Below are 19,439 nucleotides of genomic sequence, written 5' to 3' on the forward strand. Positions count from 1 at the left end.
TTTAAAGTGATATTTTAACTGGAAAGCCTCACACATTTGGCACCTATTTCCTAAGGGGTGCAGAGCCCTTGCTGGCACTCTGGGGGAGGTGTGGACTTCACTCTCAGACAGAAGGTCTCAGGAGATGTTTTGGGAAGTGACCAAGAGGTGTAGGAACCAATCCCCTGGGCTCTGCTGAAGCAGAGTGCTTTCCAAAGTCTCATCTCTCCTTAAATGTTCCAATGTTTGTTCTATACTTAGGGCACATATTAATTTGGTCTTCATGAAGGGCTTTCATATGCTCCTCAAATTTCCCTCAAAATAAGGCAAATATCCTTTTTCTTTCTGCAGATTGGGGAAGAACACATGGATAAAACACTGAAGTTTCCATCTCCACCTACTCACCAGGAGAGCTCTTATAATTGAATGAAAACCACATCTGATATAGAGTGAAGATTATTGAGAACACCCAAGGTTACTATACAACAATGTCAGCTTGCTTTTGGGACAGTCTTATATATTTTAATTGATCCACTTAATGATCAGATTGGGAAATCTTATCCTTACCATCCACACTGGGCCAGTTCTGATGACAAACACTGAAACACTTCACCCAGCCAACAGTCAAAAGAAGTTGGGTCATTGTCCCAGTGCCAGAAATACATCCTGAATTTGGCCGAAATTCTACCAATTCATTGGATACTCAAAAAGTTCAGTCCATTTTCTAATTTTTTTTCTTTTTTTTCCCCCCCTACTTTCACTGAAATTCTCTGTGCTATAAAAATCTCAGCCCTGATTCACTTGGAATGGTGTCTCCTTCTCTGTCTCACTTGACATGATACCTTTTCACCATGTGCTCTGGGATGAGGTCGGATCACTTGGTCACACATCCCCCCCTTATGTAAGAACTCCTAATTTCACATCCGAGCCAGCTCAAGGCAGATTTGTTTTAATTAGCACCTACAACTGCTCCTTTGCAACTCTGCCATTGTTTGTTAGGCAGGAATAATTAATATTGTCTGGGCAACAGGCTGCAAAGCCACAGCTGAAGGGCCATCAAGCTGTGTCAGTTCTCAGGGCAAGGTTTGGAAGGTGCTGAAGAGCATATCTGGAGTTGGCATCGTGGCTTTTAGCTGATGATTTTTGGGGCTTAAAATCATATTAAAAGTTACTTTTGCAGGCTCACAGAGCTGGGTTTTTACCCCAAAGTCGTGATGCTTCTCGGGGTCTTGGTTTCATCTCCTGCCTCTGAAGACCCACCAGCACACATTCAGGAATATCCTTATTAGCCAAAGCCTGTGTGACCTGCAGTGTTTCTTTGATGAATGCCCACAAAAGTATTTTCTTTGGGTAGATCTTCATGGTTTAGGGATAGGAAGGTGAGGGAAACAGGCCTTCTCCAACCTCCACAGGGCTTGGGCACTGCTTTCACTCCTTGGCCCATCTTGGGCTCTGTGTGTGTGTGTGTGTTTAAAATGTTTCATGCGCTCCCACAGAAAAAGTCAACCACAAATGCAGTGCTTTTGGGGAAAATGAATGGGTGTTAAAGTTCCCTGTCAGCAGGGCAGGTTGGGACAGGGTTAGGGTTAGGGTGGAAGCCTGCAGTAATGAGCTACACCTGGTTACTGGGAAAAATAAAATACACAGCAAGAATGAAGTTCCCCAGTTGTCTTGTGAGTATTTTGGGGTTTATCCTAAGACAGAAGCCTGGACTACTACTCTGATTTTGGAGGTATTTTCCAACCTTAATGATTGTGTTGATTAAAGATCTGAGACACTTGCAAGCAGGATGCTCCCAGTTGTGTGACACTTTGTGTTTTCCCAGTGCCTTTCAGATAAGGACCACTAATTTAACAGGAAAAAAAGATATTGGGGTTACAGTCGGTTGGAAGCCGCAAGGTATTTTCAGCTTTCTGTAAATATGCCTTGCCTTGGGCTAGACAGAATCATAGAATCACAGACTGCTTTGGGGTGGAAGAGACCTTAAAGCTCATCCAGTGCCACCCCCTGTCATGACAGGGACACCTTCCACCAGGTTGCTCCAAGCCCCGTCCAACCTGGCCTTGGACGCTTCCAGGGACGGAGCATTGATCCATAGATCCTCAGTGGATGTGCAGAGGGTTGGTTTGAAAATAGATGCTTTGAACATTATTTTTCTTCTTCCTTCTTTGCCCAGATTTGGGGTTTCCACACTTTGCTTCCTATTCAGTGGGGAACTCCCGCGGGATGAAACAGCTCGGCTTGCCCAGAGCTGAGGACAAGTAACCAGCATGAGTCAAGCTTTGTACCCTGCCCTCTCCCAGTAGCAAACTGGTGAGATCTCACCAGCTTTAACAGGCTCCCTCTCCCCAAGGTGCTCAGCTCCCAACTTGCCCAGGCCACCTCTGACTCTGCTTTCTGAAGCTTTAGCGTGTCTGGAAGTGAATGCTGAGATTTTCTTTGCGGGCTCGGGATTTTCAGAAAAGAAAATCCCAGAAAGGAAAACTGGTGAATTTCTTGGGCTACATTTTCCCTTCTCACTTTCTTGACATCTACTTTCTTGTTTGCCTCGCTTCTCAATGGCAGGGGAGGAAGGCAGTAGTTGGGGTTTCTTTTGGATGAGATCAATCTCTTGCCAATACTAATGAAAATGTCTGGACTTAGAGAGTAAGTGAGCACAGGAGTCACTGGAGATTTTATACTAATTTAAAAAAAAAACCCAAAAAGCATCAGAGTGAAAAAAATTACAATTAGAAAGCAGCCATGTATATCTATATATCAGTATAATGTTACATCCAAACTGAAATTCCATATTAAAGGAAGAGGAGCACTCAGCTCTTCCCAAGGAGAGTTTTTTTCCATATGATATTTCTTTGTTATACTGCTGCATTTCTGCCTTGTGTGGCTCTTTTTGTGCGGTTTAGCCTTTTAGAAAACGGGGTTGGGATCTGTCCCAAATCTTCCTTTGCAAAGCCTAGCCATGATGATGATGGGATCTGTCCCTTCACCTCCTTTTCCATATTTAGAGTATATTAGGATTTCTCCCTTCACCTCCTTTTCCATATTTAGTGTATAGAACTACAGCCTACTCCTTTCTTTCATATATATATATATATATTCTTATAATGTTTAGGTATTTTCCTTCCTGGTCTTCTGAAGGAAACAGCACACATTTGCAATAAGCTTTTCCAGAGCTTTTCCCTTATTTCAGTAGCTGTGAATAGGCAGGGAACAAATGATGTATCCATTCCCTCTCTCCTTCCTACCCTTCCTGCAGCTTGGCCAAACTACCTGTTGACTTTTCTGGATTGGTGCTGAAAATCGAAGTATTTTCTTGCAGTGGAGAAGCTGCTTGTGACAGAAATGTCTCCCAAAATCCAGGCAAAGTAGCTGCCTTGGGAGCACTGTGCTCCAGCTAAAGGTCAGCACACCTCAGTGAGTGTGGAGAAGCAAACCTGGTCAGGTGCCCGCAGGGCTCCGACTCAGCATCCGTAAGGAATTCTTACGCAGTGGGAACGAGCCAGTGACGTGTGGGACAGCCCTGGGTGAAGGTGATGCTGTTGGTGACCTGCTCCCAAGGCACGGAGCTCTCATGTGCCTGGATGGGTTTCCCTCCTTCACCACATTGCCTCGGGTGAAACAGCTCCCTCAGCCCAGGCTGGAGAGCGAGTATTTTGCAGGGCAGGTTTTTTCCTCTGGGGAACATTCTTGTCTTTTGTATCATCACGACATGCCCCTGCTCAGAGGGAAGGAGGAGCTCCTCTGTGATCAAACTATCTCATCCAGCATGGGTGAATCCATCCAGACTGGCCCTTCCCTAATCAGGGCACCCAAAACACCTTCTCCACAGGTGACCTTGCTGCTGCCTCCTCGCTGTGGGTTTTCCCTGTGAGCACCTCGGCGGCCGAGCCCATCATCCTCCCGCTGAAGTGACCAGCCTTGTCTTTGCTCACTCCCTTGCTCAGCTTCCCCTCACAACAGGGACGTGTCAGCAATTAATTAGCTTGCAGAGAGAATGAGTTGACAGGCTGCTAAAGAAACAAAGCCCCACATTGCTCATATGTGGTCTGTACCTGTCTCTGTTCACCCACAGCTTCTGCTTGCAGCCAGCAGAGGGACTGGAGGGATGCTTTCGGAAGGGTCCTCAGGACGTTGCGTTTTTGGGGCTGAAGATGGTCACTGAAGCGAGGAGGACTGAATTTTAAGCTGAGGAATATTGCTGGAGGTGTTTGGGAGCCTGGGTGCAATAGGAATATGAAGGAACTGCACAGTGGTGGAGATGGAAAGGAGCTCCAGAGCAGAGGCAGAACTGTCATATTCTCAGGGATGGAGGCTGGTCAGAGATATTGCCCTGGGGGACACAGGGAGGAGCTTTGGACCAAAAAGGATTTTGGGTGGCTGGAAGGAAGGTGGCTCTGGCTGAAGGACAGAGGCTGTGAGAGGACAGGGCACCAATACTGGGATGGGGCAGCACCAGAGGCAGTGCAAAGGGGGTGGTAGTGGGGGACTGAGCACAGAAGGGGCCTGAGGTGACACTGGGTCATGGGGATGGTGAGTGACTGAGGCAGTACAAGATGCAGGATCCCCTGGGGTGTCTCTGTCCCACTTTCCCCACATTTCTTATCAGAGGTGAAAATGCAGGGAGGAGGGTGGGTGGCCTCAAAGGTGCTCTTTGTAGGAGAGGGTCACACTGCACCAGCTCCTGCTCCCCTGTCCCTGTTTTGATGGATCAGAGCCCTGCTCTGGCCCAGTGGTCACCTGCATCCCAAAGCAGTTTCCCCCTCTGGAGTATGCCAAGCACGAAGGGAAACAGCTCTGGACTGTGCTTGCTGGGGAAAGGGAAGTGAGAAGGGAGGTCAGATACACCAAGGCAGTGTTGTGCAACCCCAACACTGCACTTTCCCTGTAAAGCACCTTTAGCATCTCCCATTATGGATAAGAGGAGCTGGATTCTCCAGGGATGGCACAGTGAAATCCCTTTTCACCAGTGACCAAAGGGGAAAAAATTGCTGTATTTGGATGATAGGCATGCCTTGAAAGAATTTAATGCTGTTAGTAATGCCCTGTAATCCTCCATTTAATCTTGAGTGGCAAACCAAAGAATTGTTTCATACCAAACAGCGCTGAAGGAAATCACAGGCAGAGGAGCCCACAAAAGTAATGTTTTCAATTTATTTATATAAACAATTGCATTTTAGCAACATTGTTGTCCTACAAAAATAAAGTGAAAAACTATTCACAGAATTTTCAATAAATAATCTCAAACATACACATTTATCATGAGCAAGTTGAACCCAGCCAAACCCAGCAGGCTGGGCCCCATCACAGACAGTGACAGCTGAAATGTGGCTGCAGAGCACAAAATGCAGAGTGAACAGGATTCCTTGCCGAGGCAGCTTGTAACTTAACTCCAGTGACACGCTCTGAGGACTTCCTCTTTGCCTAACCCCAAAACAACTAGATCTGTCCAGACTTGCCTCCCTTTGTGAGCCCAGCACTTTTCCTCAGTTAACAGCAGGAGGGTGCTCTGAAGGGTGTTCCAAAGATGGAGCTCACTGACAGGCACATGGTGAACAAGAGTCCGAGCAGTTTTCACTCTTTAGCAAGTGCAGCACCGACCACCTTTGGGTGCAAGGTGATTGGAGGTTTTTCCTTCTTCATGCTTCAAACAGAAAAAGGAAAACAAATGCCCTTCTTGCTCCCAAAGCATCCATACCAAAGACCAGCCCAAGTCAGCCCCTGGTATCGATGGCTGCAGGAGATCTTGGTTCAGCTGTTCATGGCCACGAGACCTACACAGCCAAAGGTCAGCACTGCCTCTACACAAATCAATGGAAACACAAGTCACAGACAAACTACACTATTGCCAGAGTCCTTACAGTGCACAAGCCTCTACAAGTGCGTGAGAGATTCAGATGAGACAGAAAACTCAAGTCCTTTTCCACAAGTAGTCAAGGAATTTTGGGCAGGGGCACAGAGTGCCAGGTTGCTGCTCTATTCCAGTCTGAAGTGACATTTTCTTTTTCCCTATAGTTCCCCAGCTGTTTTTATGGGAAGATCATCTTCTACATTTCCTCTCTAGAAATTAAAAAAAGATAACCCTTACATGCAAAGTCTGAAGTGCTGGTACAAGATCCTGTGTAACTTATGTGCCCAGATGAGACTAGATATTTTAGTGCTGGATCAGGACAAATATGAGTTTTTGTGCTAGCCAGTTTTAATGAAGCTTAAGCCAATTACTTAAAATGCCTCTGTTTATAAATTATAAATAAAACATTATCCCTCCTCCCCCCAATAAGTAGAACTACAAACTGCATGTACAACTTGTGTACACAGACATATCTGCTAAATCTGCTGCTAAATCTGCTCTGTGTTCTGCTTTCTGTGTGTTTGCACAGCTGCTCACAGCTTTCACTGCTCCCCAATAATCCCCCTGTTTTGGGAGCACAAAGCTAAACCAGAGCCACAGCCTAACTACAGCTACACTGTCCTTCTGTCCTTGGAGGGACAGACATCAAATTATCAAGTAAACCAGAGAACTACAGCTATGAAAATAATACCAGTACCTTGGGCTAAGTTTAAGACCTCCCCAAAGTTACACAATAAAAACATCTGTATTCCAACACAAGCAGCCTTGTATTGCAGCCTAAGAGTCAGTTATTGCTAAGCTCAGTACCTCATTCTCACCCCCTCACACAACTAATACTTCTGTGACACACGCTTCAAAAAGAAGTAGAAGCCAAGAAAAGCTCTATTTTCTTTAAAAAAAATTAAATAATAAAAAAGTATTTAAAAATAGTTAAGTTTTCATGTGAATCCAGAAGTGGATTTACACATAAGGAACATATAAATTATGATACAAAGTGCCTTATCAGCAATGAAGGAGAGGTAGTATCAATGACAAATGCAATGCATTTTCTGACCTTTCATAAATAAGTGAGTCTCAAGTATATGTATTTTTTCATTAATCTTTGAGTTCTCATACTGAATTCATAATCTCTTCTGGCAGTTTTCATTAAGTCAGATTTTTCTTGTTCTTTTAGGTCAACAGCTGTTTTCAAGTTTAAGCTGCTGAGGCAAAAACTTGCTTTTGTAGTGTTATGTGACCTATGAAAACCACCAGACAAAGCAGACAAAACCACCACCACCCCGCTTCATCAAGTATTAAAACAACACAAAAAAAAAAAGAGTTGGAACCTTTGTCCACTTTGGAATACATAGTTCTGTTACAGAAGATTTTAAACAAGGGATTCACCACTGTCCAGCTCATACACAGAAAATCCCTTTTTGTAAATGGAAGCCTTACCTGAGTAAGGAATCTAAGGCAACCCCCACAATGAAGATGCTCAAGTGTTTTTTTTTTTTTTCCTAGTTTTTAAATACTAAGCCATAAATAGAATAAATAACACAGTTAAATAAATAAATAGGTGGGTTTCTACAACTCAGCAGAGCGCTCTTTCAGCAGTAGTGTGGGGTTGATATCTTCCATGGCTGTTTTTGAGGTACTAACGTTAATGGTCGCCTCTGTGGGTTCAGGACTTAGGATGTGGAAGGCAGTGAAAGGACAGCCCTTGACATTGTTGCAGATGAGCTTCTGCAAGGAGGCAGTGTTGATGATGTCAAAGCCCACTTTGCCACCGAAGGTGCTGGGCTTCCAGTACTCAGGGGAGCAGATGGCGTTGCCCATCAGTCCCTTCAGGGAGAACGGGGCTCCCATCTCCACCATGGTTTCTCCAAAGATGGCACCTGGGCGTGGCTTTTCCACCAGAAGGCCTGGGTACAGCTCCATGGCATCGATGTCTCCATACAGCTCCTCCAGCTCAGCTGCCATTTCCTTCTCTCCTGTAACGAGTAAAAACCATAAGTGGAAAAATCCTGCTTTACTCACAAGACTATCCTGCTCAAGTCCAGCAATAACATTGCAGGACCCTGTGAGCCTTTGAAGGAAGTGGCCCTCATTTGCTCTGAAGGATGAGAACTGTTACCTGTAAGTTCTTCAAAGGATCTGAATGGTTTCAGCATGAAGCGTTTCCTGTACTCGTTCAAGGACTGGTATCTCATTTGCCTGCTCTGGTCAATTGAAGCCTTGGCCACTTTCTGTACTGCAGCAGGAACGTTCTTCCCACCAGCAACCTGGTTAATCAAGATGAAAAGCAGTAAGATCTTCTGATAAGGGTCATGAGGAAGCCGTGCCTTTACAGTCTGTGGTTAGTTTGAAATAGCTTTATTCTACTCCCTTGTCCCACCCCCAGCTTATGCCTCTCTTGGTTCACCGGCAACTTGAGGAAGTACCTACCCTGCCAGCACTTTGCTTGGAGAAAGATTTCACCATGTGGGAAAGGCCGTGCTCCAGCATGATGGAGTTGTTGTAGAGGAACTGCTGGAAAGTGTACTCCTGGTCATGGATCTGGAAGGTGTCGGGCAGCAGCGGGTGCCAGTGGTACAGGGTGTTGAACTCGGCTGCGATCCGGTTCTGGTACTGGAACCGCTGGTTGAACAGCAGCTCGGGGTCAAACTTGAGCTTGAAGTGGTACCCACTCAAGTGCTGCACATAGTCCTCAATGACAATCTTGATTGTCTCTCCTGTGGGACAAAGACACGGGAGAGAATATTGGCACTGGTCCCCCGAGAAACTTTAGGCGGTGGAGAAAACACCCTTTCTGAATTGTTCTAAAAAATGCTACAATGATCAGGGCAACAAACACTTCAACATTCTGTAATCTCTCCTAGAAAGCAATTCATCTATTTTATGTGACTAAGGGGTGGAGCAGTACTTAAAATCCCAGGAGCTTTTGGCTGTGGTAGTGAAGTGCTTTCTATAGCTTGCTTTCCCACTCCCACCCAAGATGCAGTTCCTTGTACCCTCCCCAGAACAGCACACAGCAGTGTGTTCAGTCACACAATACTCTCTAGGATAGAGGGAGGGGATAATGAAGAAAGTTGATGTCTGAAAGCAAATCTCAGCTTCTGAGCCACGTCAGACAACTGTCTTGGTTTACAGTTTCAGTTTGGGCAAGGTCTTTTCAAGCTTGGAGTACATCACCTCTCACACAGGATGAAATACCACTGAGCAGACAATTAGATAAGAGAAATATGTGGAGTTATGTTTTACATAACCTCCTGAACTTTAGACTCAATCACAGCCTTTCTTTTAAAGCATACCTGAACTGACTCAACCCTAGGGGGAAAAACCCAGGTCTGAGAGCCTGAGGTCATGCAGCCTCACACGCTTTCTCTGAGAAAGGAACCTTCATTTACTGCCTTTTCACTGCTTTCAGTTCTGCTTCCCTTAGATAAGGGAATCGAGTATCCCTTAGCTCAGCTTTCTTCAGTTCTGCCTTCAGCAGAGCTGGGGGAAGCTGTACCTCAGCACAGCCCCGGTGACGGGCCGTGAAGGCGCCGCTCACACGCCAGTTGATGCAACAGCTTCCCTCTTACTCCACCTCGGAGAGGAGGTTCAGCTGCACGTAGGTGAGGTGACACCCACCTATCAAGATGAGCCTCGTGGTTTGGAAGAGCTGCTCGTCGTCCCACTCGGGGTGCTCCCGCTTGAGGACGTCGCAGACGCGGTTGTGCTCCCGCAGCCAGATCGTGGCGTACATCATCAGCCCCGGCACCAGCCCGAACACCTCCTGCCCCACCGAGAACCGCAGGTGCTCCGGCACGTGGGGGGGGTACAGCATCTCTGCCTGGGTGTCCTTCACTGTTGGGGGGTACATTTCTCCATCGATCATCTGCCAGGGAGGGAGGAAGAATAAAACAAAGAGTTGTGAGCTATGACGCTCAGGAGTTAAGCTGCGCTCTGTTAGCACTGACTTTAGCCTCGCGCTTCGGATCAACCATGCACAGAGCACTGATTTAGAAAATACATCATCCAACAGAAAGGCAAGAATTCTGAGGTATGACATACCTGGTATTTTAGCTTTCCATCCTTTCGGAGTCTCAGTTTAAGTTGCCTCTCCAGAGTCTCTCCATAAATGTGGTTCAAGTCAACCTAAAAAAGAAAAGCATTTGGAACATGAAGCCAACCTGCATTTTTTGCTATTTTAGGATAGGTCCCACTTCTATGGATGCCAATAGGAGCTCACCCCCTAGATGTTTACCTTTTAATTATATTGCTGCTACCTTATAAGTATCAACCACTGATACTTAAGATGAAGCCAAATTATTTCCTGGCAACTGGAGCCATCTCTGCGTAAGAGGGGGTTGTGAAATTGCCAATTTAAAAGGACTCTGTTTAAAGTGTCAGCAACTTTCTATTATGCAGACAGCTCTCTGTATATACAGACACAGTTTACAGCTTTGGTGTAGATACACAAATTACCCTTACAGTGAAGAACTTTGCCTAAAGGCTGCCTGTTTTTCAGGTGAAGATCCTAAATCCAAGTCTGCTTCTGAAGTTATTTTTAAACTTAAGCCTATTAGCAGTACACAAGATGCCTTAGGGCTGGATATAGCTCTTTGGAAGTGACAGAGTCCAGGGAAGTTTTGGATACTCACTAGCTTTAGGTGAAAGCAGACTGTTGGGAATAATAAGAGTCATGGAGATCACTGGGCAGGTATTTTAAACAGAACCACTTGCACAAAGGATGCGGTTCTGACCCGGGAAGAGACGCTATGGAGTGCTGGGATCTGGCCTAAGGAGGGACAATCCCATGGGTTTGTGGCACACGTGTGTGTGCACAGGTGTTTGTGTGCCCTGGCAACCTGCAGGATGCCATTCCAGCTGCTCAGTGGCTCCTGAGCACCAGGAGCTGTGTTGGCTACAGAGCTGTGACGTACCCCGTGGCCGAGGCCTTTGGTGAAGCCAGGTCCCTTCTTGTGGTCTGTCTTGAAGAACTGGTGAGTGAAGTGCTGGGCAAAGAATGTGAACATCACATTTGTGCCTTGTGGGTCAGGAATAAACTTTCTCCTTAGCAAAAACTTCTCCACAATCAGCTTCGAGTCTGGGAGCTCCTTCTTACCTGTGACAGAAAGAAAGAGTGAGACATTCAAGACAACTCTTTATGTCATACTTAATTTTGTTCCTAACAAAAAGGCTTAAGACTTGCAATGTAATACTGAAGGACAGCAGCATAGAAATAAAGGGCATATCTGCTTTTCTACACTCACTTTGTTGATTAGAAACTTTTAACTTCCCTGCTTTTAGCATGCAACTCAGTAATGAGAACCAGAAGAATTATCTTTTAGGTCTTCACACAATGTATCCAAAACATGGCTATTCTTAAAGTCCCCTACACTGAAAAAAGTTACAGACAAGGAAGTCTTACAGGAATTTCTACTTATCCTCTTAGAAAATACTAAAAGTGAACATTATGCATCTGGTTTATTCCTTACCTTTAACACCCATTGGTGTTGGACAGTCAAGTCCTACAGGTGGAAGGGATCTTGTGTAGTAGGAGAGATTGGAATAAGCTTCCCAGCTTTTATAACTATAATCAGTATTGTAAGTTGGTGGGCTGTCAATCAAGTGTGATCTTGCTGAGAGACAAAGAAGTATTTGATTACTTTCAACTGTACATTTTAGTCTCAAAAAGTAAATCACAAAGCCAGATCTTTTCCATATACTTGGCAGCAGTTGTAAATTCCACAAGTATCGGGCACTGATGTTAAACAGGATTACAGTTACTGAGTAACAGGACTGGGTCCTGGCTTATCAGCTGGATCGAACTGTTAACACCAACAGTTTGGAGCAAAGTTTATGCTGGCAAAATCCTGGATTCTAGCAGAAATTAGAGCAAACTGCACTTTAGCATGCTTCATACAGGTCTGCATCATGCAGAAATCGGAAGGTTTGGGTTGTGTTTTAACCCTAGTGCAATTTAGGCTGTTTATTTTATATACAGACCAATGGAGAGCAATATTCTAGAGCCCCATGAGTTAATTCTGCCAGTTTTAGGAGGATTGGTAGAGAGAATTCATACTCACACGTTAGCACGTATCTCATAATAGCATCCCGCAGGAAGGGAATGTTGTTGATGATATTCCAGACTCCTTGGAAGTGCGTGAGGATGTAGTGGACAGTGTTTGGCGACGGTTTCAGAGTTAGCCTGAGCCACGTGAAGAACTCCGCTGCGAGCAACAATGGAAAGGTTATTACAAACCAGCTACTGAGAGCAACCTGCAGTGCCGGAATGGGGTTATCAATTAACCTCCTGTGAAGGGAGATTTAAGGTACTCACGTGTCGTGCAGTTTTCCCCGTAGAAGCCCGTCCTCGTGCAGTCGCACTGGTACCGATCGGGTCCCGTCGTCATGCAGACCCCTCTGTTCTGGCAGGGGTGGGAGCAGCAAGGGTTGGCTGCAAGGGAACCAGAGCTCCATTAGCACCTCACGCGGCCACACCGGTGTTCCCGGGCTTGACACACGGAAGGAGAGCGCCCCTGGAGTGCAGCGCTTATCGGGGAGGCATCAGAGGGAGCATCCACCCGCAGCAGCCTTCGGGCTACCGGGGAACAGCTTTTAGCAGCGCAGGAATTCGCCTCTGCTTGCTGACGGCAATAAAACCCCCCGCAAAGGGGGATGACCCCTCACAGCCCAACGGGGGCCTGCCACCCCTAGATCAGACATTAGAGCGACCACAAGAGAGCAAGAAACATAAAAAGAAAAAGCAGTGAATTAATCCACAGCGCGGCTGTAACGCGGAGCAGGGCGGCGCCGGCGGGACTCACCGGCGTGGCCGGCGGCCAGCAGCGCGGCCAGGAGGGCGCAGGGCAGCAGCAGCATGGCCGTGTGCGGGGCTGTGAGCGGGCTGTGCTCGGCTCGGCTCGGCGGGGGCTCGGCAGCGCCGCGATCCAGTGCCGGTCCCAGGTGCGCCGCGCTGTATTTATGCCGAGCCGCGGCTCTGAGTCACCCCCCGCCCGCCCATCCGGAAACTGCCATCACGGAACGAAAGCTTTCACCGCGCCCGATCGAGCCTCGGCCGCTGCCGCGCCACCGCCACCGCGGCCGCCGTGAGGGAACGCCGTGAGGGGCGGGAGGAGGCGCCTGGCGGGGGCGGCCCGCCGGCCCCCTCAGGGCAGGGAGGTGCGGGCAGCTCGGGGGCGCCCGGCGGCTGCCGCTCCTCAGGGCTCGCAGCGCCCCGAATTCGCATCGCAGTGTTCACACTCAGGGCTCACAGCCCCCCGTGTTCACACTCTGCTCACAGCCCCCCGTGTTCACACTCAGTGCTCACAGCCCCCCGAGTTCACACTCAGGGCTCACAGCCCCCTGTGTTCACACTCTGCTCACAGCCCCCTGTGTTCATACTCAGTGCTCACAGCCCCCTGTGTTCGCACCCCAGTGTTCACATTCCCCTTCTCAGCCCCCCCCATGTTTCAGCCCGCCGGATTTCAGCCCCCCATGTTCATACTCCCATTGTTCAAACTCCCCTCTCTCAGCCCCCCATATTTCAGCCCCCCGGATTTCAGCCCCCCATGTTCATACCCCCATTGTTCACACTCCCCTTTCTCAGCACTCTCATGTTTCAGGCCTCCTCATATTTCAGCCCCCCATGTTTCGGCTTCCCATGTTTCAGCCCCCCCTTCCCCCCCTTTTTCAACCCCAATGTTTCATCCCCCCTCGTGTTTCAGCCCCCCAGATTTCAGCCCCCCACATTTCAGGCCCCTATATTTCAGCGCCCCATTTTTCAACCCCCCATGTTTCAGCCCTCCAAATTTCAGCCCCCCAGATTTCAGCTCGCAGTGTTTCAGCCCCCATATTTCAGCCTCCCCCTGTTTCAACCTCCCCCATGTTTCAACCCCACATGTTTTAACCCCCGGGTTTCAGCTGCCCCCAGATTTCAGGCCCCCAGATTTCAACCCCACGTGTCTCAGCCCCCCAGGCTTCAACCTCCCATATTTCAGCCCCCTATGTTTCAGCTCCCCAGATTTCAGACCCTCCATGTTTCAGTCCCCCCTTTTTTCACCTTCCCACGTTTCAGAACCCCCTTTCTCAGACTGCTCCCCTTTTTCAGACCCCCCCGTTTTTCAGACCCCCCCAAACTGCCCCTTTTCCAATGGATACTTTAAAACCTCTGGAGTAAATGCGCTTTTCCGATTGCAAAAGTGCTGTGAACACTGTGACTGCAGAGACTAAATGGGCACCACCACATGCCACTGATTTTGCCCCCTTTCCTCATTCACCCTCAAGCTCTTGGGAATGTGGGGTTCAGCTTATTAATGATTTAATTTTAATATGCTCATTAAGCAGACGGGCACAGGGTCACACACACTGCAGAGCACTCTTGCTGCAAAGAATATGAATACTGAAGGCATTTAGTTTTATTTCTATATATTTGTGCTTCTGATGAGAGTAAATCCCGTTATTTGGCATTTTTGAAACAACCAGTGATTTTCCACAGCACTTTTCCTTTAAAACACCCCCCCCCCCCCAAGTCCACAGAGTCATCCTGTAAACAAATTTTTCCTCATTTCCCTCGAGTGCCACAGAGCTTTTACCACTTGAGGATGCTCTATCTTTTGGTCATAATAATTTGTTACTAATTAGTAAGCTCTACTACTATTTTTAATCTCTGTTGCGTGTGTAAAATTATGAAACCAAGAGGATGTCATGCCATTGTGCAACTCTCTGCAGTGTGGAGCTGAGGGCTGCCATCCTCCCATGGCTCACACTTTCACCCTCGAGGTCAGCATTAAACACCCCCCTCCCCCCTTACTCCTTTAATTAAGATACCTTGTGAGGTTCGATGCTGGTGGTGTTTAAATTGCAAAGTGATGACTTGACAGAAAGTGGATTCAGGCCAGTTTAAACGAAATCTTATTTTTGATCCTGAAGAATTTTATTGTGGTCAAGTGAATAATTTGTGAGCATCAGCAGTGGCACATCCTGCTTGTTTTAGGGAATGTTGCACTAAAGGCTATGATCACATTATTCTTATGGCGTAGGAAAAGGTACATGTTATTTACTGATATATTTATATATTTGCATGCATAAACCACTGGCCATGGTCACACACTTGAAGCAGAGGATGGCTCTTGGTACCCTGATCCTGTGGGTTGTGGCTTGTGTCCATGTCTTGCTCAGTCTTACCAAGTTTGAAAGGGGGATGTTTTGTTCCTGCATTCCAAGGTGTCATAAGGCAAACGGATTGATTATGGCACTCTGGTGATGTCCAGTGGGTCAGGGTACAGTGCATGGTACACACCATGATGTAGATCAAGGGTCTGGCTTTGTACATTTTATATGTCCATCTTACACTGATTTTATTCCATCTCACAGAGCTTTTCTTGATGCTGTTAGATAATAAAACTGTACTGAAAACACTAGGCGAGTGAGATATTACATTTTAATAAGGTGCATAGGAAAATGTAAATCCAGAAAATGTTTCTAGGTTGGCAACCTTGAGTGGAGAACTGAATTAATTGTGTGCAGCCAGAGAATTACCCCTAAAATGACAATGCAAAAGTAACTGTGCTAGGATTTGGAGGACCTTGGAGATACAGAGACCGGATAATTGTAACTGATAATTGTAATTAACCAATGTGTAAGCCAAGAAACAGGGTGGAACTTCAGAGAGGACATTTCTCCTTGGGAAGCAGCATTTTCTGCAGCTGGAAAACCAGTCAGCACAGTCCACCTTCCACCTGACCCTGCATACGGTGCGACATGAGCTCTTTTCAGTCTGATTTTGCCTGGGGAAAGTCTCTTGTGTGCCTACCAGCTGCAGTACAGCTGAGGGGATTCTTCAACTTTCCAAGATGATGGAAAAACAGGGAGATAGGATAGTGCTGTTTTTCTGAAGGCTGCCCTTCCCCACCTGTTGCTTTGGGATAGTATCTACTAAAGAACTGTTTATATGTTGCAACGGGATTTTTTCTTAAAAAAATAAAATAATTTGCTGTGGCAGGTTCACCACCAGGTGGAGATTTTATGCATCAACTAAGTGCTCTTTTGGTTTCTAGCATATAAATCTTCTTTGCCAAAAATGAGTATTTTTGTTCCTGCCCCTCGAGGTCCCCCTTGGTGCAGGTGAAAGCAGCCTGTGGAACACAGAACCTCCGTCACCCTCAGCACTTTTGCATTCGCTGACGTTTCGGGAGGAAACAATTCCCCGAAGCTGTTCCTGTTTCTATTTCAGGTTTAACTGCATGTGAAAGGCTACATAAATTCACACCTCTTCTAAGGCAAGGGGTCAGGACAGAAGAATCCAATGAAAGGATTGACAAGCTCCAGTAATGTCACCAAAAGAAGGGGACATGGAACGGCAGCAGTGAAAATGTTGTCCCCCAGCACTGGTGCTGCTCCATTTTGCACTGAGTCATGAAAACCCAGGTTTACAAGCATTGAATTCATCCTCAAGCCTTTTTAATATCTTTCAAGTGTTTCCCCTTCCTTTGTGACTGTGGCAGTCTCGTCATGTTTTATAGTGCAGTAGTTTCCTGGCAGGCAAATCAGTTCTATTTCTTCAGTCTGTGCTTTTTTTGCTGCTCTCTTATTGCAAAAGGAGCTCAATCTGAAGTTTGCTATCAGCATTCTGACACGTTGCACCCGAAGCAGACACACTCCAAGGCTGATGGGTGCAAGAGATATCAGAACAATTCTGGATGTTCCAAAATGTACTGGAAAATAGAAGGACCTTTGGAGGAAGTTGATGTCTTTAAGCTCCTGTTTCTGCCTTCTGCTAATCAGAAGTGTTTGGTTATGTAGTGCTTTGAGCTTTCGTGTGGTCATCCACTGGTTTTGCTGATCAGGCAACTGGGCTGCACTTCTCTGTCTCTTCATTCCATGTCCTCCTGGAATGCTGTGGTCACTGGGGTCCTCCTTTCACTGGCACCCCTGGGTTGTGCTGGACACAGAAGTACTCATTATCTACTTTTAAAACAAGGGAAGTTTACTTATTTTTCCAGGAATATCGCAGCAAAAAGGTGCCTCGTTTGTGGAGTTTCCAGACCACTGCAATTTTGGAATTGTCTGGAAAACTAAAGACATCTGTTCCAGGCAAAAATACGTATGAATACAGAGGGTGGGAGAGCTGGGAGCTGGACTGGGAAAACTACCATGGACAGTGGTAAGGGATGCTTGTGCACAGGCTGGGGCTGCCTGCACACACATGGTCCAGGGAGACAGGGAGCAGGATGGTGAGGTGGGAGTTCAGTTCAGTGGGGTAACTGTGAACGTTGATCATTGCATATCAAAATGGGAGTGTACCTTTTTATCCAAATCACTTTGGGCTGGGTTGTTTGTTTTGTTGTTTTTTTTTTTCATCCTGGAATTATAAAAAAAACCAAAACACAAACAGTGTAAAAAAAATAGGCAGATGGCACAAAAAGCTATGGCTGACTTAGGCAAGACCTGAGCAAGTTTGAGCCCCATTTTTTTCCCCTTTTCAAAGAAGCTTCTCTTTGCACTGCAGCTGCTGAAAAAGACACGTAAATCACAGCTTGTGTTTTATTGGCAAGCCAGTGAGAGTTCCAAGGAATGCTTTACAATATGAAACACTGCATTTTTGTAGAGAAAACCCAGTTCAACAAACTCTTTCCATGCTTCTGTTTTTAATAAAGTCTCTGAGTTCTTCCTTTAATCCTCTGACATTCTTGACAGATTCAGTTTGAGCCAAGGGCTGGGTACCAATCCAGTACCCAAAAGGGAGCCTACAAGGATGGTGGAGAGAAATCATTTACCAGGGCATGGAGTTACAGGATAAGGGGAAATGGCTTTAAGCTGAAGGAGGGTAGATTTAGATTAGCTATTGGGAAGGAATTCCTGGCTGTGAGGGTGGGGAGGCCCTGGCACAGGTTGCCCAGAGAAGCTGTGGCTACCCCTGAATCCCTGGAAGTGTCCAAGGCCAGGTTGGACGGGGCTTGGAGCAACCTGGGCTAGTGGAAGGTGTCCCTGCCCAGGGCAGGGGGTGGGATGAGATGAGCTTTAAGGTGCCTTCCAACCCCAACCATTCTGTGATTCTATGAATGAAACTAAAGGCAAAAGAGTGACTTTACAACAGATGTACCTGTTGAGATGAGATGTGAAATGAGACACCTGTAGAGTGCTGTGTGGTGAGCAGGTTTCTCCCAGGCAGGTCTGTTTGCTTTGCAAATCCTTTGCCAGATCCCTGTATTATATCATGACTACAGGGCATTTTCACGCTGTTGATATGTGGTAAACATCAATTTAATACCAAACCAGAGAGGAAAAGAACACAAGAGTTGCTTCTTTTAACTCAGCTGAAGTGATGCAAACTAAGGCTGAGCTCTTTCCTTGGGAGGTGGCTGGAGGCTGAATTCATGGTATTTTAAATGAGGGTGGATGGATGAAGCCCCCGCAGAAATGGCTTCCAGAACTGGGTTCTGTTTTTCAGATGAAATGTGTTAGACAAGTTTATTCTTTTCCTCCTTTGCGCTCTTTGTAGTCACAAATTCAGTCTTGCCTGACCAGTTCCTGACAAACAAGCCCTAAATGACTTGAACTCAGCTCGAAGCACTCTAGGACGAGGTTTTTCCGAGGAGCGTGGATGAATGGAGTATGAAGCACAACATTTTTATCCCATATGGTAGTTTGAGGCAGAGGCTGATTGAAAATTTCATCCTAGCTATGATCTGTCCCTTTTGGTTTTTTTAGGTCACGAGACTTTTAAATCCTTTTTATGGTGAGTTTGAAGGAAAAGGCCATAAACATAAGCTGTTCTATAAACATAAGCTTTTGGCAGCCACGCTCCGGAGAAAATCTGGGGATTATTTTTTAATTTCTAATAATTTTTAGAGACCTTTCTTTGGATACACTCATCTCTGGGTGTATTTTTTCCCCAATTTAAACTGCACCTACTAGAATGGAAAATAGTTTTCATTGTTTCTTGAACGAAGAAAACCAAATTTCCTTTATTGGCAATTGTTATTGGCAATTGTTACCAAACCTAAACTGTGAACTTATTGTGATCCTGGGACGTTTTTTAGCAGAGCCCCTGTTTTTTTCCCCACACAGTCTCCATATGCTTTGTATTTCCCATGTAGACATTTGATCACAGCTCCAAAATACGTCAGGAGATTTTGTAACTCCCTTCCATAAAGGAGCGTCAGCCGACATTTTATCTGCTTTTTGTCACTGCCTGTAACTCACAGGAGGGTAATTGCTCCTGCTACACCATTTATAGAAAGGGTCATATATCAAAATACTATTTCTGTGGGGAGCCTCCACAGAAAATCCCTCCTTGGAGACATTTCTAAATATTACATTCCATACTGCAGAGACTGGAATTTTCTTTTAATGACTTCCTGCTAAACTTTCAGTGAAATCTGTCATCCAGCCTCACGCTCTTTTGTTGTGCAGCTCAAAGCTGCAAATACAATTGTTTGTATTTCTCCATCGCTTTGTGGACATTAAACTGGATAAAGGAAACTGAAGTAGGTTTTACTGAGTAGAAAATTGCTTTCTTACATAAAACACATCCTTAGGTACTAAGGTTTATTTAGTTTTATGCATTAAACCCTTTTGTTGTTTGTTTTACAGAAAGTAAACATTATTTCTTGCAAATAAGATTTTTTTTTTCTTT

The 19,439-nt window shown here is 46.1% G+C and overlaps 1 protein-coding gene across 1 annotated transcript; it reads right to left on the bottom strand.

Moving 5' to 3' along the window:
- Window positions 1–6,115: 6,115 nt before the first annotated feature.
- Window positions 6,116–12,860, bottom strand: PTGS2 (prostaglandin-endoperoxide synthase 2). Its single transcript, XM_027665332.1, has 10 exons — window positions 12,628–12,860; window positions 12,141–12,257; window positions 11,887–12,030; window positions 11,296–11,439; window positions 10,741–10,922; window positions 9,869–9,952; window positions 9,446–9,692; window positions 8,255–8,541; window positions 7,944–8,091; window positions 6,116–7,800 (listed from the first exon to the last, which is right to left on the bottom strand). The coding sequence occupies exons 1-10, from the start codon at window positions 12,680–12,682 to the stop codon at window positions 7,394–7,396; spliced, it is 1,815 nt and encodes a 604-aa protein (XP_027521133.1). The 5' UTR covers window positions 12,683–12,860; the 3' UTR covers window positions 6,116–7,393.
- Between the last annotated feature and the right edge of the window lie 6,579 nt (window positions 12,861–19,439).

Source organism: Corapipo altera, unplaced genomic scaffold, assembly GCF_003945725.1.
Source record: "Corapipo altera isolate COAL_440 unplaced genomic scaffold, ASM394572v1 316, whole genome shotgun sequence".
NCBI lineage: Eukaryota > Metazoa > Chordata > Aves > Passeriformes > Pipridae > Corapipo > Corapipo altera.